Source organism: Rhinolophus hipposideros, assembly GCF_964194185.1.
Source record: "Rhinolophus hipposideros genome assembly, chromosome: 15".
NCBI lineage: Eukaryota > Metazoa > Chordata > Mammalia > Chiroptera > Rhinolophidae > Rhinolophus > Rhinolophus hipposideros.
The window spans coordinates 4784788-4811366 of record NC_138061.1 but is presented as its reverse complement, the minus strand read 5'-3'; the positions used below and the strand labels follow the sequence as shown (position 1 = coordinate 4811366).

Genomic DNA, 26579 nt, shown 5'->3' with positions numbered 1-26579 from the left:
GCCACGCCTAGCCACTCGCTCCTCTACGCTGACAGGTAACTCATTTCTAACAGACCAAAACAGGAATGCCCTGAATCCCATATTCCACAGACACATGAGTGGGGAAGGAATGGAAACATCACGTGTCACCTGCCTCTGCTGGGGCTGGAAGCCTTAAGAAGCACAGAGCCAGATGACCCACCTGGCGCAAAATATGAGCCTTTTCAGGAGAAACAGGAATTGTGCCTAAGAGAAGCAATGTCTTGTCCCAGGCAGAAGGAGCTGGCAAAATATCTTTGCCTACACAAAATGATTCCGGAAGCTCCACAGAGGAGGCCAGAGTCCCCTATAGTGTCACTTGGGCCCTGCACTAAGCCATCCACACAGGTCTACTGAAAACAATAAATGCCCCTGACACATCCTGATCCAGACGCTGGGCCAGGTGCTTTAGGTGTACTCGTGGTTTCTGGGAACCCCCACACGGATTCCGGAGGCAGCTCTATGGACCCTTGTTTGACATGCAAACGCTGAGGCTCATTGTGCTTTGGTAGATCACGTGCTGACCCTCAGCTGCGGGAGCCCATGTTTTTCCCACTGCCCTTCACTGCCTCAGCTTCCCGTCCCTTGAAACCCTCTGGTTGAGTCGTCTCACTGGCGTCCTACCCCAGCCACACCCACCGGCTCGGGGCCCAGCTCTCCCTGTAAGCTCCGCGGGGTCTCCCCTGCAGCTTGAGCACTGTGGTACTTCACAGACCACAGTGTCGGAGTGACACGCACGTTCACCTCCACCTGGGCTATGAGTTCCTGTGTGACTGGGCCATGTCTCATCCACGTGGTATCCCTTCCTGCCTGTGCCCAAGCCCTGCACATAGTAGGCTCTCAGCAAAGGCCCTCTGGAGGCACCGCCCCATCCCTCTCCCAGCCCTCTGGGAGGTCACAGTTCCCAGGAGGAGGGCAGCCGGAGCTCCATCTGTGTCATGGACAAGCCCCCTGGCAGCCGTGGCAGGAAAGGAGTGTTCTTGGCCAGCTGGCCTCCACGGGCCAGCCCCTAGGTACCAGGCACACATCCCTGGGCCTGGAGGGAGAGCCCCTGGGAACGGCCTGTTGGCCCAGGCGTGGCTCTGTCCGCCCTGAGGCTGGAGGCGCAGCTGCTTTGGGGCCCCATGAGTCTCTCCCATAGGCCCAGCCAGGCCCCGGGGGTCCAGGGACTGGTGATGGAGCCATCTCCAGTTTCCAGGGTGGTTTACAGCATATCAAGTGCCTTCTTGGAAGGTGTGGCTGGCAACCCACTGTTAGCAAGGGCTTTCTGTGAGGTGGTTTGCTCCGCTAATTGTGATACTTCTGTATTTTTTTGAACTTTAAAAAATGTGCACATATTACTTCTATAATCTGGAAAGGCCACCAAACGAAAGCTTCAATATCTTTGAACTCATGGCTGCATGACTTTGGGTACTTCCAAAGGCTTAACGTCGTTATCTAAAGATGGGGTTAGAGGGACTCCTGCCTCAAAGGGGTGCCCCGAGGATGGAAGGTGCTGATGCCTATGAAGTGACCTGCCCAATGTTTGGGCACCCACGACTTCAACAAATGCTGTCATTGCTACACTCACCGTCACCATTGAGATTATATGACCTCATTCTCAGCAGTGGAGTCGATACCATTATCTCCGTTACTCACACTGTGAAAGAGAGGCCCAGGGAGGTTAGGGCACCGGCCCAGAGTCACACATGAAGCCACCACGAAGGGGAGTCAGGTCTCCAGCCTCAGAAAAGAGAGTGAGGTCGTGTGACTGTGGACTCCCCGGGAAAGATTTTCCCTTGGTGGGAATCAAGCCTGGTCGCGCAGAAGGCCTTACCTGCAAGGTCAAGGAGCTTGCAGGTGTTTGCTGGCACTCAGAACAGTTTTCCTGCAGGTCGGGACTGTCTGGTTCCTTGGAGGGTGCTGGCGCGGGCGCCGCTGGCTGGCGTTCCGACGAGACAGAGTCCTCCCTCTGTTTGCATTCCTTTATTTTTACAACCAAGTCGCAGCATGCGTAATCTCCTAGGAGAGAAGATTTAGAATTCCATTTAGAGGGCACCGAGGGATTTTTGCCTAGTTCCTCAACACCATTAGGTACGGAAGACAATTTTGAAAATAGAAACGCCAGTGGGTTATTAATGGGGCTCGTGAAGCCAATGACATCACAGACCCCCTGGCTGCCCTGGCCACGGAGAAGAATGTCTGCAAGCAGCCAGACTGGATGACCAGCTAATTACGCCATGGAGGTATTCACTTGGCTTCTGTGGATCGAGATACCTTTACTCACAACAAAAAGAAACTTTTCTAGTCTGTGCTTCATATTAAGTGTGTCCTGATGATTATGACAGTGTGGTTGTTTGGGGACAGAGTATCAATTCACCTTATGTTTGCTACATTAACGATGTAAGAGGGAGGGACGATGTTCAATTATTTATCCCTCCCCTTCATTTGCCAGAGACAACCGCTGGCTTTGCAGTCCTAACGAGGATGATCTCTCTCTCAAGACTGGATTCAGTCTCATCCTGGGGGCATTTTGACATTTCTTTGTGGAAAAGGTCAGGACTGAGTTGATTTCAACAGCACTCCCCGCAGGGCGGGCTCTGGGTGTGGAAGGTGCATGAATACACACTCACTGCCCGCCACTGACCAACTCCTCCGCTGGAACACAATGTCCTTTCAGCCTGTCCTAGGCCACTCTTTGTGTCTGAACCCTCCCCCCCGGCCCTCCCCACCCCACGTTCCCCAAACCAAAGCCCCCCAGTTCTGAAGCTCACAGCAGCTTTCTCAGTCCTCGCCCACAGGCTCCCCTCCCTCCACAAAGCTGCGTGGATTCCTCCACCCGGTGACTCCTACCGCTGGTTGAGCCCCAAATGCTCAGGAGGCCACATCCGCTTCCCAGGGCAGGCTCCGTCCATCCCGTCTCCTGTGTGTTCCAGCAGTGGCACACACATTGCACACTCAGCACTTACACGGCGGGGGCTTAATGGGATGTTTTCACCCCACAAGCCTGTGACTCCCTCAAGGGCTGGGCCATGCCACGGTCACCTTGGATCTCTCCACAGCACCCAGAGGAGCTAACTCTGCTGGGAGTGGAGACATGGCCACTTGGAGGGTCCCATGGTCCCGTGAATGTCTTAGCTGAACCCCCCGCTCTAACCCCACCGTTCACTCCTGGGTCCTGTCTGGTCTGGACCAGCTGTCCTATCTCTAATCAGAACCATCAATGTTCCCTGGTACCTACAAGCCCTACAAGCAGACCAGACTTTCCCTGGCTTGTTCATGGTCCGTGTTCCACCTCCAACTAACACTTTTGATTCTCTACCGACAATACACTACTTAGAAGTTCTCAAGTTATTTTCTCTCATTCTTCTAAGCGTTTGCTCCCGATATTTCTGGAGGATTTTGCTGTTGCTCCCCACATTGCTGCCTGAGTCCTCAGCACTCGCCCTGACATCCAACCCCAACCCCCCTCCAGTGAGAATTAGCTACACCTCCCACCCTGTTGTTTCCATGTCTTGTCATGAACCTTTATTCTAGCTCAGCTGACACACAGGGAAGCCACAGTGTCCTTACTCCTTCCCCATCAGCAGACCCAGCAACCCAAGTGCCCTCAGCCCTAACAGGCCGCTTTCCTCAGTGCTCACAGCTAAGCTTCGTCCACGTAGCGTGGAAGTCTCCATTGCTGTGATCCCTCTTCCCAGTGACACGGGCTGGGCCATGTCTGGCTGGTCCCCATCCCCAGCCTTGCCTCTCCCGTCGGACCTCCACCTTGTCCAGAGTTCCAAGTGAAATGATTTTGATCAATTACCGTAAATTTTTAACTGTTAAAATGGAAAACTCTTCAATCAGATATTTTCCTTTCTGTCCTTATCCATAGCTCTTTGGGAAAATGCTTTAGAGTAAGAGAAAATCTAAATTTCCCCACTGACATGACTGGGCGCTACAGATCTTTTTTTTCTATTTTATTCTTGTGCTCTTGAATAGTTCAGTGCTCACTGCAGTGTTAGTGGGGTCAGCCACTGGCCTTTGGAGCAGTGATGGCCTGGTCTGAATTCTTGGCCTCCTCCCGTGTGACAGGCTGACATTGGGAACTACCTCAAGGGCACTGTGAGGGCCAGCGTGCTCAGCTTGCTGAGTGCAGGGCACAGGTGGGGGCTGGCAGCTCTCAGCTGTTATCCCTGTTCTTCGGGTGCAGGGGGACACAGTCAGCCTGGTGGCCTGCCGCCTACAGAGCGGCCACCTCAGCACCTCAGACCTTCCCTAAGCCTGAGAGCCTGCTACACACGTGGGATGGCCTTCTCAGCCTCGGTGACACTGGCCTTGCACATGGCAGGGCTGGGGGTCCCTATCCCACACAGAGCTGCCATTTCCATGCTTGGGGGGTAGAAGCCACCCACCATTTGAACCGGCCAGTCCTGCTTCCCTCCCCTGGCACAGCTGGGCAGCTGCATAAGGTGGGCGTGTATGAACCAGGGCCCAGGGAGACGCGGTACCGTTTTTCATATGACTATCAGTGAGGAATCATTTCAGCCCTACCTCCCTTGCTCCTTACCTCTGGGGAACTCTCTTCCTATCTGAACACCATTGTCTTCCTGTGGAGCTGCGCATAAATCTTGTAAGGGGTCAAGAAACCCAGGTAAACGAAGGCTGGGTTTCAGGAAGCTTTGCTGTTGAGACTCTGCAGGCTCAGAAATGTTGGTAGACTGACAGTTGTTGCTTGGAGAGCTACGCCCATCGGGAAGAAAATCTTTAACCAGCTTCTGTTCCACTGGGGGAGCAGACAAAGTCACACGTGCTTCTGGCTGCTTCTCGCTGCTTCCAGAAAATACCTTTGTTTCTACTAAAAACGAAATGAGACTTGTGCTCAAAACAGCTGACAAGAGCACACCTATCATCCTGACCGCTGGACACTACATGACGCGCTCCCCGAGACAGGCAGGTCACTGTGGGGCTGCGTCTGGAGAACAGGGGCCATTGTGGCCAGCGTGCACGTGCTCTGCTAGCACTTAACACACGGCCGTCACTCTTGACGAGCCTTCCCCTGGAGCTCAGTTGGAGGCTCCATCATATGCACTCTCAAGTACTAGGCTGTAAAGAGCGTGCTTGCTGGTGCCCTTTGGGAACTCACATGACCTTCCTGACAACAGGCAATGGAGTCAAGCACACTGACTCGGGGCCAGGTACCTGGGTTCAAATCCCATCTCCACCATTATCAGCTAGCGGGCCTCATCTATAAAATCTAGTCACTACTACATTGCATTAATAATATTAAGCAGTATTGATTTAATTTTGTTATTATAGTATCTATTTTTATAATAAGCATATATATTAAGAAACAATATATTTATATACTTCATATAATTACATTTTGTATATTGACATATTTATATTGTTAATATAAATATTAAATGTTAAAATCAAGGTGATAACACAATGTAATAATGACCTGTGTAAGGTGCTTAGTTAGCATAATATCCGACACGTAGTTAGCATTTACTAAATGCTGGTTATCATTATGATTCCAGAAACACTGATGCAGGGTTACGTGCTACGGCAGGAACAGGGAGGGGAGGTAATTTATCAGTGTGCACACTTCTCACACAGAAGTGGACCTAAAATGTGGATAATGCCTTGTTGCCACACAGCAATATCAAAAATCTGGAACCATCTACACCCATCAGTCGGGGGCTACTCGATACATTCCAGCACTTTCAAGCTTTGCAGTGGTAAAAAAGGAATGAGGCAGATGCTCTGTGTCCACGTGGAATAATCTCGAAGATATGTTATCACGTGAACAAAGCAAAACGTGAGACAGCATGTCAGGTGTGCTTCCTCAGTAAATGCTGATAGGCTCAGGATATCTCTGGAAGGACCCAGAAGATGCTGGAAACAGTGTTGCCCTGGGTGGGGAGGACAGAGCGGGGCAAGGCAGGACCAGGGATGGTAGTGGGAGAGAGACTTTCTTCTCACTGCTTCCCTGTTTCACACTCTTTTTGTTTTTCATTTTTTCTTTCGGCATACTCTATAAATTTTAAGGTGGTGTGCATTTTAATAAGGCAGGGACTCATCTCTGCATATGTAGATGGGGACGCCCCCCGCCCCCCCCCCCCCCCTGGGGAGAGAGCCACTGTTGCCAGTGGGGCGTGTCCAAACCTCCTCATATATTGGGGCAGAAAACCTGTCCTGGGGACCCTTGGAATAATCAAATCTCTTAGAAGATTCTTGCTATATTGTCTCAAATATCTTATACACAAAAACAAAATGAACCCACGATGACCTGGCATTGATTATAATGGCGACCTCTCTTAAAATGTCTCAGTTGCCTGCAATTTGTTCTCTCCCCTCTGTCCCTGAGGCCTGCTACCCCAGACAACGGGAACAGGCTGAGTGTGGTGCCACCAGGCAAGGCAGAGGGAAGAACACAGAATCCAGAGGGTCCCCTCAATGTGCTTTCTGGCCATGGGATCTGAGGCAAGCCAGTCAACAAGGGGTAAACGCAGCTTTCCATGTTCTGATAAAGAAACCGACCAAATATAGATAAAGTACCTTCCGGGTCTTGGAGCTTGTACATGGAAATTCCTCAAAATAAAAATGGCTGTCATTACACCTTCTCATTCGGACAGAGGTCTCCTATTGGCTTTGTTAATTTGTACAGGAATCTCTTTCCAAACTTTGATTTCAAAAACTGTCAATTCTGTGTATCTCTGAGTCTATTTCTGTTTTGTTTGCTTATTTATTCTGTTCTTTAGATTCCACACATAAATGAGATCATATGGTATTTGTCTTTCTCAGTCTAACTGATGGTTGTTAGATGGGAGGATGGGTTGGGGGATGGGGGAGAAGGTGAAGGGATTAGAAAGTACAAATTGGTAGTCCCAAAATAGCCAGGGGGTTGTGAGATACAGTATGAGGAATATAATCAATAATGTTGTAAAGATCATGTAGGGTACCAGATGGGCACTGGACTTACCAGGGGGGGTCATTTCATAGACTGTGTAGATGGATGCCTGGCCACTGAGCTGTACCCTTGAAGCTGATGTAGAGTAATACTGAATGTCAACTATAATTAAATATATATGTATGTGCGTGTATATATATATATGTGTCTATATAGGTGTCTATATATATATTCATTCATAGGATGTAAAGTACAGCGTAGGGAATAGAGTCAATGGTATCGTAACAACATATACAATATCAGTATCAGAGGGGCAGTAGACTTGGGGATGGCTTCACTTTGTGACGGGTGTAAATGTCTAATCAGCATGTTGTTTTGCACACCTGAAATTAATAAAAACTGTCAATCCTGTTTAAATATAAAATATCATAAGCAAAATGTCCTAAAATAGTTCTTCCTTTCTATTTTACTTCCTTTTATTAGAAACTCTCTTAAAGAATCAAAAACGAAATCCATTATTAGTGATACAGTCCCCAAGCTGCTACTTCCATGCTGGTGTTAGGCTCTTTAAATTAATGTATTTACTTAGAGACGCATGGAGATCTAACGACCTCTTTCTCTCTCTATCCGTTTACCTACCTATCAATTACCTATCTGTCTGGTAGATTCTTGTGTGACCGATTCTAAGTCAGATGTTCTCTTGTGACTCGAAAGGGTTAAAACAACTCCCAGAAAGTGGAAAGTAGTTGGTCTCCTGGAGAAAAGAAAAGCATGGCCCCCAAGAAGGACTTTCCTGACAACTTGTTGATTAGGTCTCTTTGTGGATTCTGAAAAGTACAATCGTCAGCCATGAAATCATCCTCAGATGGGCCTTCTCTAGGCAAGGAGGCATGGTTGTCTTTTACCCCATACACTCTGCATGCAGGTTGGAGTCAGGTTCCCTATTCACGCCCCAAGTTTTAAGCTGCATCACCCCAGTGAAGACCCATTGCCTGTGCAGGCTCTGCCTCTATTAGGGGAACATGCATAAAGAGGCCACCTCTGCCATTTCTGTTTCTTAGACTAAAACTCAAAGCCTGCTTCCTGAGCCTGACTCTGGGAGGAACTGGGGCACCACAGGTCTTTAAATAGTAATGTTCTCTCTATTCCCTTTTCCAAAATGCATTGGCCTATTGACTGGTATTCTTAGCTCAACTATCCAGCAAACTCACCTCTCCAGAACTGAGCTCCGCATGGAGGGTGAACAAAAACCAACAAAAAACTCCTGCCCAACAGTCATGCATTTCCTCTTTAAGCTCTGATCTTTGACTCAGAGAAGAGCTCTGAACCATTACAAAGTGCCCATTTACGCTTTCCTCACTCTCATTTTGATTGTGAAATGTATTACAATCTATAATTTAAAGATATTAAACAGAGCACCCATGTACCTTCCCAGATAAAGACACAGCACATTCCCTGGGCTTCAGATGTCATCGCTGGGCCCTTTCTGGAGCACACACATGCAGAAACAACCGCTCACTTAAATTGTGTGTTACTCAATTCATAGCTTCTGTCTATAGTTTTCCCACCTCTGTAGGTATCTATAAATAATCTATGTCCAACACCGAAAATCTGAGTAGGAAGCACAAAGCTGGTTATTTTAAGGTAAGGACGTCATTACATCTGTTAGACAAAAGCTGTCACGAGAAGAGAGTTCAGCCGACTAGCTGGGCCACAGCTTCCCTGAGAGGAGACGGGATATGGTTTGGAGGAAGAAGGTACTGAGCCCTGGATGAGCCCTGAAAACAGGCTGATCACCACGGTCAGGCAGGGCTGGCTGGCGGGAGGAGGGTCAGAGGACTGAGTTGCTCTGGATTTCCTGTCCCTGACTTCCGCGTGTCCACTGCAGACCTTAGGGATAAGGTACAATAGGACACTTTACTGGGGTGAAATGTGGGCTCTGAGATGACCACATGCAGGGCAGGGAGGGGACAGCAGGGGCCTCATGTACCCAGCATCAAGCCCAGCTGAAAAGACACACAACCCTGGGCAAGGCACCACCAGCCCACACAGGCACAGAAGACAAACGGAAGAAAAGGCACCCCTTCCGCAAGATATCTTACCTCTGTTAGTCAGAAAATATCAGGATGAACCCATTTGATAGAAATGTCACTTTCCTGCTTCTTTGCAAATATTAAGGTGATATCTAGCCTTCTCTATTCTTCGAGGAGCCCCTATTGAGCCACTAGCCCCCCCCCCCCGCCATTTGCACACAATTCTACTAACAGCAGCAATCTGGATACCACAGGAAGTTAGGAAGCTGAGAGGAGTTGCTAAGGAGAGGGACCAATACTGCAGCCAGACCCTCAGTGACATTGTAAAGGAAGAGGACGAGGGCATGAGAACAGATCCACAAGCCCATAGCAGAGCTGTGTGGGGACACTGAATAGCCCACGGCAGGTAAATAACACGTAGAACACATTTTATTAGATTGGTGCAAAAAGTAATTGCGGTTTTTGCAATTATTTTTAACCTTTTAAACCGCAATTACTTTTGCACCAACCTAATAGACTCATTTATCTCCAAATTCGTTTAGAATTTGGGACAGGTGTGCTGGTGTTGAAGCTGAAGCTTCAGCTCCCTGGGACCCTTGTCCAGCTGGAGAAAAATCTGCTCGAAGGTTTAGGGCTCGGCTCTGTGCACCTTCTTGCTTTCCTAAAACAGACTAAAACCAGACAACCAACTAAAGAGACATTTCTGAGCAAAGCAGGCTTCCTTGCGTCCAAGGCACACATTTTCTTCCATGTTTCAATGGTCCTACTGGTGATGTTTTCTCCCCTCAAAAGCTGGACCATCTCACAAACGGACCGTGACTTTGAAATACAGTAACTGAAGCGTGTGTCAGTGTGATGGTGGTTGATATAAAAATCTGTGTCTAAACCAACTACAGGGTGGAGCTCAGTATCTCCGAAAGGTCCCGTGTTCCCTGCAGCCACCCTAAGTGGCCCCAGACTGCCCTCCACCCCTTCGGAAGGCTCTTGTGTCTGTGTTTTATGTACAGTTTACCCATCTCAGCCTCCTGCCTCACCTGTGGGCTCTCCTCTAGCAAACCACTACAATGTCAGAAACCAAAGAGGTGAGCTTGGTGTTGAGCAAATGAAAAGGCAGCCTGAATGGCACCTGGGGGCGGAATCAAGGTCTCTCCTCACTTTAGAAAGGACTGTGCTGTCCTCGAGTTTGGTCCTGGGACGATCAGGGGAACAAAGAGACCATTCCAGAGAAAGGGGGAGGCAGTAACCCTGGGCACTCAGTACTCCCTCAACTGCTCTAGGAAGGGCTGTTGGCTTGACTTATTCCTTGCACGAGAGAAAATTTCAAACTATCCGCAATTACAATACATATAATATATACACATATATATAATACACATATACATACACACACATACATATACATATACACACATACACATACACACACATATACATATACACAGAGACACAGACATATACACATATACATATACATACACACACATACACACATATATATACACACACATACACACATATACATACACACACGTGATCACAGACCGGGCCTAAAGTGGGAGACACAGAATTGCCCACTTTATAATACTGTTGAGAGCCCAGATCACAGAATTCCCCTTCTCAGAGTTTTCAGGACACTGGCTGTAAGGAGTCCACTATTTGGGGCATTCTGTGGGGCTGGGGCCAGGAAGGAGACAGGCTCGCCCAACACAATACCTGCACTTCCTGCCTCTCCCAGTCAGTCTGCTCCTCCCTCCAATCCGTCAGACCCTTGTTTCCAGTACAAGATCTGGAAACCCCATTTTAGGAAGATATAAATACCTCCCTGGGTCCCAGGTCAGAACAGGAAGTGAATTCCAGAGCTGTAGGGTCCCGTGGAAAAGGCTCTGGGCTCTACTTCTCAGCCCTACTGGGACCCCTAGAAGCACTTCCTGGCTTGGCTGACTTCATTTTTCTGGTTTTCTCAGAGCTTTTTACAAACCTCAATCATGTCAACCCAAACTCAGCTGGAAACACTTGGCCTGGGCGCATGGTCTTCTAAGAATGCTGCTCCCTTTGAGGAACTATTTTTGAAAGTCAGAATTGGAGAGACCCTCCAGGGCCTCTGAAGAGAAGCACATGTCACATGAAAATAGTAACAAAGAGTATATCCAGCAGCCAAAGGAGCATGAATTGGGGCCGGTCAGACCTCAGTCAGTGTGGCGGGAATGGGGCCCTGATGCTGGCTGGTTTTCTCTGCCTGCATCCATCCGCCATGATGACGAGGCTTAGACATTTCATGTCCTCTCATTGCCCGTTCCCTCCCAAATGACCATCATTTCCCAGTGAAACAAACAAGTGGGATGGCAGCATACGCTCCTCCAATCACTCCCATTGAACCGGGACCTTCTGAGTTATTTATTTATTGTCACTGAGACTAATTCATAAGAAATAAAACATATTTAGTTTATGGGCTTGCCTCGAGAGACCACTTAGGTGTGGAAAAATGCAAATATGTTGAACTGCTTCTTAAATGCTACAGTGAGCATTCGTGTCTAGTAAAAACATTTCCCTTATGCCCTAAAGAGGGGAAGGAGTTCTTTTTGAAAATAAACTCATCACTGTCTTATTGAAAATCGTCATTTTGAACCAACGTGGAGAAGGCAAAAATCACTAAAAATCACAAGCTGTTCCTGAACTGATGTCTAATATACGAGCCTGGGGAAAGGAGTGAGGCTCCGTGTACTTTTATTCTTTCTAGCTGTCTTATGCTGGCTAGGAGAGGAAATAACTTCCTTCTGACATTTTAAATGTTCACTTAATACAACTAAGCGTTGTTTTACATGAACTTGTGTCATCGGCAGTGAATTACACAGAATAACTGTGGGATGTGTACTTTTCTTTCCCCTATCAACTCCCCCTCCCTTTTTGGGTCCGACTATCTAACTTATTCTTCATTTCAAGACAATAGGAAAAAAGCATAGTTGATTGGTTTTCATTAGGCTTTTAAAGCTATAAATGCTCCACTCAAGATTTCCCAAGGTTTCTCTTAGGAAGGTAAGTGGCCACGTTTCATACCCTCTGGTCCCATTCAGTTCCTGCCACCTTTGAGCCATCCTTGTTTCTCATCTTGATGCCTTTCAAAGAAATCTTTTGGGTCAAACTGTAGAGGAAGCACAGCACCCATTAAAAACTGCATTTTCAGGCTGTCTTTAGGTAGCACTGGTGCCGGACGACTTAAGAACAATGCTTACAAAATCATCATCGCTAACATCTTACCTGTTAGCGTTTGGGCAAGAGGTGTGAGGGGGTCCAGGGAAACTCTTTGTATGATTTTTTGCACCATTTCTGTTAAGTCTAAAATTAGTTCAAACTTAGATGTTTTTAAAAATGGTCATTTGTGAAAGGTCAGAAAAAACTTTCCACAGGAGCAGCTCTTCATATAGTTGAAAGGCACTTCTCAGTAACTCTGTAATATGACTCACTGTATCTGCATTCTTTGACTCACCAGAAACGGCAGAAACATGTTTGTAAAACCCTGTGCTATGCTTATCAAACCATCTGGATGTATCTCAGCATGGTTTGGTTCCCATCACTCTGCTGCTGAGTAGAGATGAGTCATCAGCTGCTCAGAATGCCACCAGGGTCCGCTCTGCTCACCGGGCATCTACACGGCCCATCATGGAGGTCATCACAGATCCTCCCAGGATGGCCAAGTTTGCAACATGACGTCACTTTTCAGGAAGACAGAAATTTTTGCAATACAAAAGATGGAAAGAATTTGAAACACACACCCAGAGATCAGGGCTCTACTTTCTGCCTGATTCCACCTCCCATTTACCCTGTGACTGTATCCAAGTCACCCAGCCCATCTGGCCTCAAGTTAGTTATCTGTACAATGGGATGATAATCATCCTGTGCTGTGAGGACGAAATGGGGCAATGTGAAAACTCAAAAAGAATAAAACACTGTGCAAAGGTGAGCCTTTCATAGTTTGACAAGCCCTGAGGAGCCCATATCTAAGACACAAATGTCAACGGTAATTGAAAACTAGATTTTTTAAAGAATTAAAAACAAAGTGATCCTTAAGTGATATGAATAGACTTTGTCTCTCATTTCAAATCTAGGAAAACATATACACACGGGAGCCACAGGAGGGAAGACCTGTGTGGTCCTTGACCCACGTCCCACCCCCCTGTCCAAAGACTGCTTTTCCTGCCCACTTTGTCAAACTCACTAGATGAAGGCCAGTGAATCAATGTGGGTTCGGGGCCATGGCCACCTTACATGGTGGAATAAGAGCTGTCCTCTGGGTGGGGCAAACGATCCATCTTTCGGGGCCCGGGGAGGAGGGTGGTCTGCTCTCCAACTGCCCTGGCTCTGTCTTGTCCCTTAAATGTGCAAGCCCCCACCTGTGTGATGTCGGGGACTTTTCTGCTGGGGAGCAGATGACAGAGAAGGATATGGAGCCAGCTGCAAGGGCTGGAAAAGATCTGAGCTCCTCAGGGGAACTTCAAGGGCAAAAATGGGCCTGAAGGGGTAACAGTAGCCCCTGACCCTTCTGAACCTTTCCTGTGACCCTTCTCATCCTCAAAGATGCCCAGACCACTTCGGTCAGATTCAGCTGGAAACAAATACGGTGTTTCCCCGAAAATAAGACCTAACCAAAAAATAAGCCATAGCATGATTTTTCAGGATGCTCATAATATAAAATAAGCCCTAATGCATCTTTTGGAGCAAAAATTAATATAAGACCTGGTGTTATTTTCAGGGAAATACGCTAGGGCTTATTTTATATTACAAGCATCCTGAAAAATCATGCTAGGGCTTATTTTCACATAGTCACATAGATGTGTCCCGGAATTGGGGAAGGGAATGCAGTGGGTATCAAGGGGTGTGGGGTTCCCAGCAAGCATGGCAGAGCCCGCCCATTGGGCCCAGATCTGGAGGAGGGCTTCAGGATGAGCCAAAGGACCCCCTAACCCCCAGCTGCTGATGTGCGCTGCAGCAAGGTCTCCTTGTGGCCACAAGCCCACTGTTATTTATACACTTGGGGTGATTCTTTTCCTCTATGGAGAGGCCTTTCTCCCATTAAGACTAATGGGAGTCATGTGGCTGAACTGAAGGCATTTCATTTTCCAGATTTTTCTAAAAATAAAATGTGGTGAAGGAAAACATATGCATTGTTTCTATTTGGGATTATAAAAACACAAACAAAAAGGAAACAGATATTCACTGCCCAAGAGACGCAGTTCCTTCTCGATTATAAGAGCAGATCAGTTGCTTGTACTTAAATAGGTTTAGATGTGGAATAATATGAAAGCCTGCTCAATTTACTATATGAGCATAGTCTGATGCCTTTTTATACCCTGAAAAATATATCCCATCTTTTCTTCGATGACCAGGATACTGAAAGTTTTTATTAGCTAGTGGACCATGGAACGGTCCTGTAGTAAGGTGCAAAATAAGAGCTGTATTCCAGAAAAGTTTACTGTAAAGAAAATTACTAAAAAGGGAATTTTGTTTTTCTAATGACTTTCACTATACGTTTGTAATTATGTATGGCAAGGATTAAAAAACACTTCTTGGATATAAGAAAATCACATTAAAAACACAAATTTCCTTTAAAGTTCCATGTTTAAAGGAACGGCAATGATAAAATGTTATTACGAATCAAAACACTAACAGCACCACGGGCCAAATTCAAAATGTCTCAAAATAGCAACACTGAAAATGAACTTCTGGTCTGCCCTGTCTCACATAAGCGTAGAATTTTCTAAAAATGGCAAAAGTTCTGTTGGTATTAACATTTCTAATTTTCTATCGAGCATCATTTCACTGTTTGCTTTATTTTTCCCATTACTTGAATTTGCAGGCATCTTTAAACATGGTCATGCGTCCACACACAATTTGCTCCACTGCTTGGAAATCTACAGACACATCCAGTCTCTGCCTGGCAATGAAGGTTTTCCCCAGGGACCGGCGAACACACAGCAAGGTCTGCTCACTGCCTCATACATTTGAAAAGGATTGAGCAGACCTGAGCTAACAACCGTCCTGTCCCTTAATGCAGTGACATACTCACCCCCAAATCTAGGCAATACCTTGACTCCTTCCTTTCCTCCTCTCCACATGGAATCCATCACTCCTGTTAACTCGAACTCAAACCTGCCTTGAGCCATGCAAATCTCCTCCTCAGATTACTCATCTACATGACTCTCCTGCTCTCTTGACTTCCCTGCTTCTACCTGAGATCTTGGGAAAATGGAAGTTCTCCACTTCAATCCCTTCCATGGCTTTCCACTCCCCCTAAAATAAATCACAGTTCTCCCAGGGTGACCTCATTTTTGCCCACCTCCCTCAGCTCATGGGCCCCTCCTCCAGCCCCTTTACTGTCCAGTGCCACTGGCCTTGGTCTTGTCCCTGGAATGTGCCAGCTCCATTCTTTGTCACATCAAGGACTTTGCACCTGTGGTTCCTTTAGTCTAAAAGGCTCATCGTCTTCACCTTTACAAGGTGGGTTCCTTTTTATCATAGAGATCTTGGCTGAAATGTCACTCACACACAACTTCCCCGACCACGCCATGTAAGGAAGCCAACAGGTAGCCAATCAATCACATCACCTGGTTTTACTGCTCAGTGAAAGCTCTTATCACCTCTCGAAATTTCTCATGTTGATGCGTTTATCTGTTGCCCGTCTTTCTCCACTCGATAGCAAGCTCCATGAGAGCAGGGACCTTGCTTTGCTTACTGCCTGACATCTAGATGATACCTGGCACTCAGTAAACACTTGCCAAGTTACTCACACGTCATCGTGTCTTCGGCAGTGCTTGTTAGCCCATGAGGAGCCCAGCAAACTCCTGAAGATGCATTTGCCTATCAGGTAATAAGAGAAAATGAAGAAATACACAATCCCTACCCAAAAGTATCACCAGGGGAATGTGGACAGTTTCTTAGGGGTCAACATTAATTCAATAATTCCAAAGTATTTTTAGGTGACTTATATGGTTCTAGTTCCTGCCATGAACTCAGCGTGTGATGTGAGCATAGATACATGGCTACTGGTCCCTCAGAGTGGGCAAGTCGGGGAAGTTGTGAGAAGGGTAAATGCTTTACACCTGGGAATAATTCCATTCCCACTCTTAGTGCCTCGGTTTTTCCCGAGTCACTTACTCTGCTCAGGAGGGTGTTGGGAGCCTTGCTTGCCTTAACTGGGCTGCCATATTGGCAGGAGCTGCAAATCCATTTGGCTGAAAGGGACAAGAGGAAAGGGGGGAGAAAGTGGGGCTGTGTGCACCCCAGCTCAGTAGGGACTGGACATGAGCAAAAATTCAAATGAATAGACCTCACTATAACCATTTCACCGTGGATGTCGGTTCCTGCCCTTTTCTACTCCCAGAAGTTTATAAACTAAGTGGCAAATTTGACCAATTCCAACTTCAGATTCTCTCTCTGCACACTCTTAGCAGAAGCACAGATGGGTAGAAAATTAGACAAAAGCCAGGTGGATGGAAGAGTGGAAACAGAGACGCAAAGAGGTCAATTACACTTAGACTGAAATCGTTTCCTTCCTAACGAGCTAGGAGTTGTCGCTATGGCTTTCCCCTGGATTTGAAATTACACATTTTCCATTTCTGACATGACCACCGGTCTAGCCATGTGAGGGCAATTTTCAGGAAGGAAGCAGGAGATCAGCTTTACAGGCCGTGCAGACCAGACAGCAAACCCTGGTATGTCGTTAGGGAAAACAAGATGGTCGGACTTTGTCTGAGATTTGAAGGGAGAGGGCATTTCCCTGAAGGAAAACATAATCCAAATTTTAAAGGGATGTTACTCGGCCAGAAAGGGAGTTGAGGAACAAGTTCGGTTTGGGCGATATTTAATGTTAACTTCCCTGCACCTGTGACATGAGGCACTCTTGCTGAATAACACGTAACAATATGCAACATTTAGAAATGCAATGTGTTTCAAAATCTCCGTCTGGAAGATATTGTTGGCCAAAGCAACACAATGCAAGACAGTTATGGCGTGTGCTTTATATCCCAATGAAGCTGATATTAAATAAATCTTTCCAAAAGCAAGATCGTTCACCATATTGATAGGCATGTGGCCAGCAGGTTTTGAATAAGGCGGGGCCAGCTGGGAGCTGCCTGGTATTACACTGAGAGCATTTCATGCTTAGCAGGTGGAGCCCGAGTGCAATACGCTGTTGCACGCTTAGCATTCTGGTCCTTGCTGGTCTTCTGACCTAGACTCTAATTTCTTTTGGTTGAGGAACTAATTCAACTCAGCTGCAGAGACGCAGGCTTTTGTGCTTTAAGTTTCGTAATGTAATTAACGATTCACATCCAATTACATCATGTTAAAAACCCTCTTCCAGTCCTTTCTCTACTAATCCTGGCCTCAGTGCCTGTGGGCTGGCTTGATCGGTGCTCAGGAGAAAAGCAGAAAGCTCATTTCAAGCGTGGAGCTGAGCCTGAAATGATCGGTGATATACTATTAGTTTAGTCAAAGTTGTCTGAAAAGACACACATGCTTTTATTTGTGATTTGATATCACTGGAGCATTTTTATAAGGAAATCCTAAGGAAAGAGGAATATATCTTCAAAATAAGACTCTTGCATTAGCTCCATAAACATAGCTTTGCTACTAATCTCATGCAACCCTGGAGAGCTTCCCAATGGCCCAGAGAGCAACCTGAAGTCTTTGTTTGGTGTGGACTATACTCACGCAGGGTCCTGAACTCCTTTTCCACTAACGTATTCTGTTTACAACCCTTCCAGCCGCCAGGGATCCCAAGGACACATTCCGTTTGGCATTCTCCGAGACTTTCTGCATGTCCTAGCTGCCACATGCTGCTCTCACCCCCTGGATGTCCTCCTCTACCCCACTAAATGCCATCTTCTCCCTGAAACCACTAGTTCTCTCGCTGGAAATCCACCCCCATCGCTTTGCAGGCTCAGCGTCGGGTTTGGATTAATCCATAGGCCCGGTTTTTACTCACTCCGCATTTCCCTCTTTCTCACTAGCTCGTGTGTATCTTGGGACAGAGAAAGTTCTCTCTCTTTACTGTATCACCAACAGCATTGAGCGTACTAGTTCATCTGTACTCTGTTTTCAGGAAAAGTTTAAAGGGTGTCCTTTCTGCATTCCAGCTCACTTCATGCACGTGCCTATTCCCTCTAGAACCATGATTACTTTGTGTTGTCATAACACCAATTCTCTACAGACAAGGACGCCAGAGTACAACAACGGAAATGTAAAATGCAAGTTCAAAGTGATTTAGGGGTCACTATACGCTGGCCCAAATGGTGCAGGCTAACCATCATGGTCCCAGGGACATAAAAGAATTAGTACATGAAAGACTCCTGCGAAAAGCCCTAACACTCAAAGAGTTGAAGGACAGATAGAATATAAGACAATTTCCAAAGTAGGAAATATACATGGCCAATAATAAGCAAATAGTTCCACTTTGCTTGCAATTTCCGATTAAACAAGAATAAGATACTATCCCGCACCTACCAAATTAGCAAAGCATAAAAATATATGCACTCAATCCTAAAGAGGACATAGGGAGACAAACTCTCCTATAATACCAGGGGCAGTGCCCATGTTCACAAAGCCATTGCTAATATAGAATCAGAGGCTTAAAAATGTTCAAATCCTTTACCCAACAATTCTCCTTGTTGGAAGTGTGGTCAAAGATGTCCACAAAAAGACATACATTAAATATTATTTGTAGTGAAAAAGTAGAAAACAAGCCAACTGCCCAATACTGATGACTAAAAAATTTACATCACCATATGATCTGAATATTAGCTATTTTGTATATTTGCAGACAATTTTTAATAACGTGGGAAATAGGTCTTGCTAAAAACTGTAATAATGTTAGAAAAAGCCTAATAATGTTAGGATAAAAAAAAAACTTTAAAAACAGAATAGACACCATTAAGTCTAACTGTGTAAATAAAGAGACATACATTAGTATTGTAATGATGACCATTAGTTTATAAATTTAATTTTTTAAAAACTCCATACCTCCTAACATTATCTATTTATGGATGGCCAACTTAACAAAATTTTACTGAAAAAAATAAATGAATGAGATCTTTAATTTCCTGCACCATGGCAGACTACGATAGATACTCCTAAACCCTCATGACAGAAAGCAACTAAAAACTTTGGAAATACACATAAATGCTTATTTTGCATGTATGGCTCAGCTTGCAAGAAAGTAAGGAAACCCTTCACAGCTTGAGAAGAAAACTGGAGAACAAATCCATCTACCCTAAGGGCAACTGCTGATTTCTGGTCATCTAAGCTTTGGCTTGAAGGCCAAGAAGGGGCTAGGAGGCAAAACCTAGCAATTGAGAATGTGGGAACTCATCTTGGAAACCCCAGCACAGAATCTCAATGCACAATCTCAAACTGATCTCCTTTCAGGCTTGGGGCCAAAATTCACATGAGCTGCTTAGTATGAACAACCATAAGCTCCAAATTTAGTACAATGGGAGCCTACTGACAGAAGCATGGAAATCTCTGGAGGAATTTATCCTTGATCTAGGACTCAGAGAATTTCCACAGATAAAACTCCACTGAGCATGAGCTCAGAATCATAGTAACAATATGTATGAACCAGAAATCAGAGCTCACACAACAATCACAATTAGTGAAAGTCAGCAGACAAGCCAAATCGCAGAATCAGACCCACATATACCTCAGATATTAGAAATACCAGATACAGTTATAAAACAGTGATATGTCTGAAGGAATAAAAGAGTGAATCAAAATTATAAGTGAGGAAAAACAGGCTATATAACTGACCAGAGTGATTTCAAAAAACTAAAAAGCACTCCCAGAAATGAGAAATACATTAATTGGAATTTAAAACAGATGAATTTAAATACAGCTGAAAATAAAATTAGTAAAGTAGAACATAAACCTAAAAAATGTTTACTAAATGCATCATAGTCAAGTACATGGAAAATGCAAAAGACAGGTTAAAAGAAAGGAAGATAGAAGGAGCCAGCAGTCAAGCACAGAACCGCATATAGTCTGGTGGCCGCAGGAGATTATAACGGATTATAAGCAAGAGGTTTGTTTGCAAAGTTGAAAGGAAAATTTGGACCCACCTAAGTGTTAGATTTCCTACTATTTCGGGGTGGCTTATGTAGACAAGGAGCATGAGCCTGCTGTCTAACCCCACTGCACCTGCATGGCAAGGGAGCCAGCAGAGAGGGCTGGAGAGGAGGGGAGCCTGGGAGCCCCCACCCACCCATGCCCACCCCGTACACACACAGGCACCCCTACATACACACACACACACACACTCTCATGCTTACAAACTTACTTTCCTTCCCTCAGTTTCTCTTTCTCTTTCCTCTCAGACCTGGTCCTCTCTCTTTCTCTCTCCCCACCCCCTCCCTCTCTCTCCTCTCCCTTTTATTATTTGTTGACTCAACCTTTTATCTCTCTGGGTCTCTTTTGATTTCTGCTCTCCCTTTCTCTCCCCTTCTCTTTTGATCTGCCTCTCTCCACAGCCCTCCCCGTACCCTTCCAACACACGCCCAGCACCCTGCCCCACACAACTTTATCTTTTGTACCGTATTTTTCCCGTGCCCTTTCTATGTTTACATATGTTGAGATACACAAAAAGCCATTGTTACAATGGCCTACGGTACTCAGCAGAGTGACGTGCTGTACAGGTGTGTAGCTGAGGAACCATACAGCCTGGGTGTGTAGCAGGCTGGGCCATCTGGCTTTGTGTAAAGTGCTCTCTGTGATGTTCTCATGACAAAATCACTTAATGATGCATTTCTCAGAATGCATCCCCATTGTTAAGCCACGGGTAATTGTAGTCAACCTGAAGAAGGATAACAGAGGAAATGAAGGAGAGAAATAAAGAAATGGTTGAGAAATTTCCAGAACTAATAAAAAAAAAAGGGACCATCAGATTCATGAAGCACAACAAATCATGAAAATAACAAAAAAGAAATTCACATCTCAAAATATTATAAAAAAGTATAACCCCAAGCACAGAAAGATCTTGAAAACGGCTCAAAGAAAAGGCAGGCAGTTTTGACCGTTAGACTTGTAGCTGTCTTTTCCACAGCAACAGTGGAAGCCCAAGGTACAGGGGTAGTATTTTCAAAGGGTGGAGAGAAAATAAGCGTAAACATAGAATTGGATGCCTTGCAAATTCTTCTTTCAAGAACATGGTGAAATAAAGATGTTTTTAGAATTCCCGCTTTCCTCCACACCCAAACAAACTTTGGAAAGTATAACACCAAAAGTCTCTCCACTTTGACATACCGCCAAGAGGAGCTTCTGAAATATTTATCTTAGGAAGATGAAAATTGCTATCAGAAGCAAAGATCTGACACGCACAAATGAAAGGGGGACACAGGCAATGGTAAGTAGGAGGTAAATTAAACACTGTGTAGAAGTAACATTCGAGTTGTGACAAAAATAAAACAAGATAGAACTAAAACATGCAATAGTGTATCTGTCTGGGCGTGGGTACTGGGAGTTAAGGTGTTCTAAGATTCAAAATGGAGAGATGATTAAAACTATTAACTTTTGGCTTTGTTAAGTTTACATTACAATTTCTAGCTGATCCCTGAAGTCATAGAAATGAAGAGTATAACTTCCAACTAGCAGAGAAAAAAACAGAATGAGTAAAAAATTAATTTAACACAAGACTATTAAAGAGCTAAAAAGGACAAACAGAAAGCCTAAATAACCTGATATAAATAAATCCACATATATCAATAATCAACATAAGTGTAAATGGTCTAAATTTTTGAATTAAAAGAAATATATAAAAATAACGACTAAAACTTTGCAAAAAAGAAGAATAGTGACCCTAATTAAATATTAAAGCGTACTATGATATTAAAGCTTATTATGAAGATATTAAAGCTTTTCAAAAATTAAAGTTTATTATGAAGATACAATTAAAATAAAGTAGGAATTGGAAGAGAATTCACAGAAAATATTTAAACTGAATAAAAATGAATAAACACATATCAAACCTAGGAGGAACTTCTGATTTATATCTTTAAATAACTGTATGGAAACATTGATATGAGCATTTAATCTAATCTTCCCTCGTAAACTAAACAATTAAAAAAAGAAAAGGGTAAATTTAGGACAAAGTAAATAGACACATGGAAATAATAAGGCTAAAAGCAGAAATCAATGTAATAGAAAAATCAACAATAGAGAAAAATTAATGAAATGAAACCTAGACCCTTGGAAACAAAATCAATAAAAGGGATAAACCTCTAGCTAAACTGCTAAGGGAAAAAGACACAAATTACTAGTATTAGAAATAAATGATGGGGACATCACTAGATTCCAGGATAATAAGACTATATTATGAACAACTTTATAGCAATAATTTCGACATCTTTGATGAAATGGCAAATTTCTTGAAAGACAGATTACCAAACAGACTCAAGAAATAGTCGAAACCCTGACTAGTCATATAGCAATTAAAAAAATTAAATTCATAATTAAAGCTTTCCCACAAAGAAAGCTTCAGGACAAGATGAGTTCACTGGTGATTTCTACCAAACACTTGAAAAATAATATCAATCTTCCAAAGTCTCTTTCAGAAATAGAGAAGAGAACACTTCCCAGTTCCTTATATAAAGCTGAGACTTTCCTGATACCAAAACCAAAACTTTTCAAAGAAAATGAAATACCAATGTCCCTTAAAAATATAATGAAAAAATAAATCTCTAAATATGTTAGCAAATAGAATCCATCAATATATTTACTTTTAAAAAGCATAATGTATCATGACTAACTAGAGTTTAACCTAGAAATATATAATTACATATAATAATCAATGTAATTCCCCATGTTTACAAAATAAAGGAGAAAAATCCTATTATTATTCCAATAGGTACATAAAAAGTATGTCAGTATTCAACATGCATGAATAATAAAAGCGTTCATCAAGTAAGTAATAGAAACAATGAAATAACCTGAATAAAAAATGGGCAAAGGATTTGAATAGACATTTCTCCAAAGAAGACACACAAATGGCCAGAGGGACACGAAAAGGTGCTCACCATCACTAGGGCATCACTAGAGAAATGCAAATCAAAATCACAATGAGAGATCTCTTCACACCCATTAGGATGCCTATTATCAGAAAATCAGAAAATCACAAGTGTGAACAAGGATGTGGAGACACTGGAAAGCGTGTGCTTTGCTAGAAGGAAAGTACAATGGCAGAGCTGCTGTGGAAAATGGGTGGTGGTTCTCAGGAAATCAAACATAGTATTATCACATGACCCAGCAATGCTACTTCCGGGTATATACCCCAAAGAATTAAAAGCTGGAACTTGGACAAATATTCGTATACCTATGTTCACAGCAGCATAACTCACAATAGCCAAAAGGTGGAAGCAGCCCATGGGTCCACTGACAGATGAACAGATAAACAAAATGTGGCCCATCCATACAGTGGAGTAGTATTTAGCCATAACAAGGGAGGCAATTCTGACCTACAACATACATGAACCTTGAAGATATGATGCTAAGTGAAATAAGTCAGACACAAAATACAAATACTCTATGATTCTACTTATATAAGGTACCTGCAGTAGTCAGTCATAGAAAGAGACAGTAGAATGGTGGTTTCCAGAGACTAGAGGGAAGGTGACACGGGAAGTTAGTGTTTAATAGGTAGTTTCAGTTTGGCAAGATGAACAAAGTTCTGTGGATGGATAGTTGTGGTTGCAAAACAATGTGAATATATTTAATGCCACAGAACTGTACACATAAAAGTGTGTTAAAACCATACATTTTATGTTATATAAGTTTTATCAGAATAAAGAAAGAAAGGAAAAAATTAGGAATAGAAGGAACCTTCCTCAACTAGCTCGATGGAATCTATCCCAAATCTCTACAGGTAACAAGAGGGTAAGTCAAGATGCTCACTCTTCTCACTTCTATTCAACATTTTACTGTAAACCTTACCTACTGCAATAAGGCAAAAATAAACAAATAAAAATAAAAAATAAATTAAAAAATAAAGACATTAAGATGGGAAAAGAATAAATAAAACTTTATACATAATAGCATGTACACAGAAAATCCTGAGGACTCTACAAACACACGACTATAATTAAGTGCTTTTCACAAGGATGCAGGATTCAAGGACACAGGTTTATGCGTAGGCAAAAAAGGTTGGAAATGCAATTTTTATAAATCATGAGCATTCATTTATAGTAGCATAAACGATATGAAATAACTAAAGATACATTTAACAAACTATATGAAAGAGCTCTGTAATGAAACTGCTAAACACGGCAGAGAGAAGTTAAAGATAGAAAGTTAGAGGCAATGAACGACAGGAAAGACTTCAAATGCATTAGTCTGAATGAAAGAAACCTTACACAAAGAAAGTGCAATTTACTTCAATTTCTATAGATTCTAGAATAGTGACAGAAAGTAGATCAGTGGTTTCCTGGGGCTGAGAGAAGGGAGAAGACCGACTGCAAAGGGGCCAGCTAGTTTTCTGAAGGGATGAAAAAAATCTGTGTCTCAATGTGGTGTTGGTTACATGAGCGTATACTCGTACATGAAATTTAATATAAGTCAATTATACCTCAATATAGCTGACTAAAAACAAACAACAGTGCAGGATATGATGGAGAAGGTGCATATTTAAAGTAAAAAGTAAAATTTGAAAAGATGTGATGCCAGCCAGTCTCTCTAACCACCTGACTCCCACAGTAGTGAGGTACATCCAATGCCAAGAGTTTACACTTAGCAGTAGTTAAAAGTAGTATCTTTCAAATCCATAGACAATAACAGGGTAGCTTTTGTGAGTCACATAATATTCAAGTGACATGCAATTTTCTAGAAGGAAACAACTGCATGAACCAGGGGAATCCTTGTGTACATACGACTATACGATTGGCATTTCCAACAAGGAGAGAAATAATGGATTATCTCATCAATAGTTGGTAGACAACTGGCAAACCATTTAGGAAAAATAAAGTGAGGTTGGGATCAACCTTACACTATTTGAGGAAATCTATCCAGAGGGATTGCAGGATAAAATAAAGGAGCTAGAGAGGAATATAGGCCAGAGAAGGCCATTCTAAGCCTGTCAGTGATAACAAAGGGAAAAGGATTAAGATAACATCTGATTGTCAAAAAAATACCATAAACAGACAAGATGACTAAATGTAACACGATATCCTGTGTAGGGTCCTGGAACAGAGAAAGGTCATTAGTGGAAAAACGGGTGAAATCTGAATAAAGTCAGATTCAGTTCAGTTAATAAAGTCAGTTCAGTTAATAGTATTGCACCATTATTGATTTCTTAGTGGTTCCCAACTGTGATTCCCAACTGTAGGTGATTTTGCTCCCCAAGGAATATTTGGCTACGTGTGGAGCCATTTTTGGTTGTACAACTGGGGAGAGATGGGCAGTTGCTAATGGCATCTCTTGGGCAGAGATACCGCTGAACATCCCATAATACACAGGACAGCCCCCCCACAACCAAGAATCATCCCGTCAGAAACTCGGGCTTTGGTAAAAGTACTGTGATGATGTAAGATGTTGCCATCGGACGAAGCTTATATTCAGGGTATATAGGAACTCTCTGTATTATCTCCGCAGTTCTTCTGTTAATCTGATATTATCTCAAAATCCAAAGTTTAAAAAATTATAAGAAACAACATTAAAAAGTGAGTACAGAAGGATAGTTTTCACAAATGAAAATTCAAAAGAAAAAAAGATTAAAGAAAAATGGCCAAAGGAAAAATAGAGGCGATTCACAAAAGAATTACAGATGTATAATAAACACATGAGAAAGTTCAACCTCTCCATCCAAAAAATACAAATTAATATATCATAAATGCCATTCTTCACTTACCAAAATGACATGGAAATTTTTGTGATGACGATACCCCATGCTTGTGCGTGCTCAGGGAAGCTGGTATTTATGAGTTAATAGAGTATTGATACAACTGACATAGTCGATCATTTGGAAATTTATATTAAAAGCCTTAAAGTTGTGCCTATCACTTGAACCAGAAGTTCTAGGAATCTGGTTTACAGAAATCACATAAAATGCCTATGAAGATTCCCTTACAAGGACGTTTATCAACACACTGTTATAAAAATGGAAACTATCTATTCGACAAGGATGTTTAAAAAATAGTTTAGGTAAATCTATACAGCAGAAGTCTGTGTAGCCATGTGATGGTTGCAGGACCTGAAAAGCAATTTCACGTTTTGTTGTTGAGAAAAAAAGTAGGCTTTTTTTCCATGTTTTCCATGACCCCCCTTTTGTTAAGAAAAGGAAAGAAAGAATAAAGAAAAAGACTGGTGCATATCTGAGAAGTACTAAGTAATCTTTAGGGAAAAGCTACTGAAATACTAGCAGTGCTGTTATCTGTGGGTGTTGGGGTCACAGTTGCTTTTCATTTTCCTCTTTTTTGCTTATCTGCATTTTAATTTTCACAATGCACATTTTACTTTAGCAATAAGGGGAGAAAAACATTAGAAAAGAAAGGTGGAAGAAGACCTGATCACATTTACGCCCTTTACTAAGCAACATTTTAATGGACGAAGTTAGACCTGGAGAGAAACCACGGTGCCATCAGCCGCGCCTCCAGCCCAGGTGGGCTCTCAGCTGGCAGAAC

The 26579-nt window shown here is 43.5% G+C and overlaps 1 protein-coding gene across 2 annotated transcripts in view; it reads right to left on the bottom strand.

Annotated features, from left to right (window-relative positions):
• The window catches only part of LOC308508279 ((E2-independent) E3 ubiquitin-conjugating enzyme FATS), a 194262-nt gene that overhangs the window by 18320 nt on the left and 149363 nt on the right, over nt 1-26579 (bottom strand). Inside the window, exons 5-6 of one of the 2 annotated variants that reach the window (XM_081074718.1) lie at nt 4550-4837; nt 1835-2019 (exon numbers count right to left, since the gene is read on the bottom strand). In XM_081074718.1, the coding sequence (XP_080930844.1) occupies nt 1835-2019; nt 4550-4837 (473 nt within the window). The remainder of the gene's footprint in view (nt 1-1834; nt 2020-4549; nt 4838-26579) is intronic. The other variant, XM_081074719.1, reaches the window with a different exon arrangement.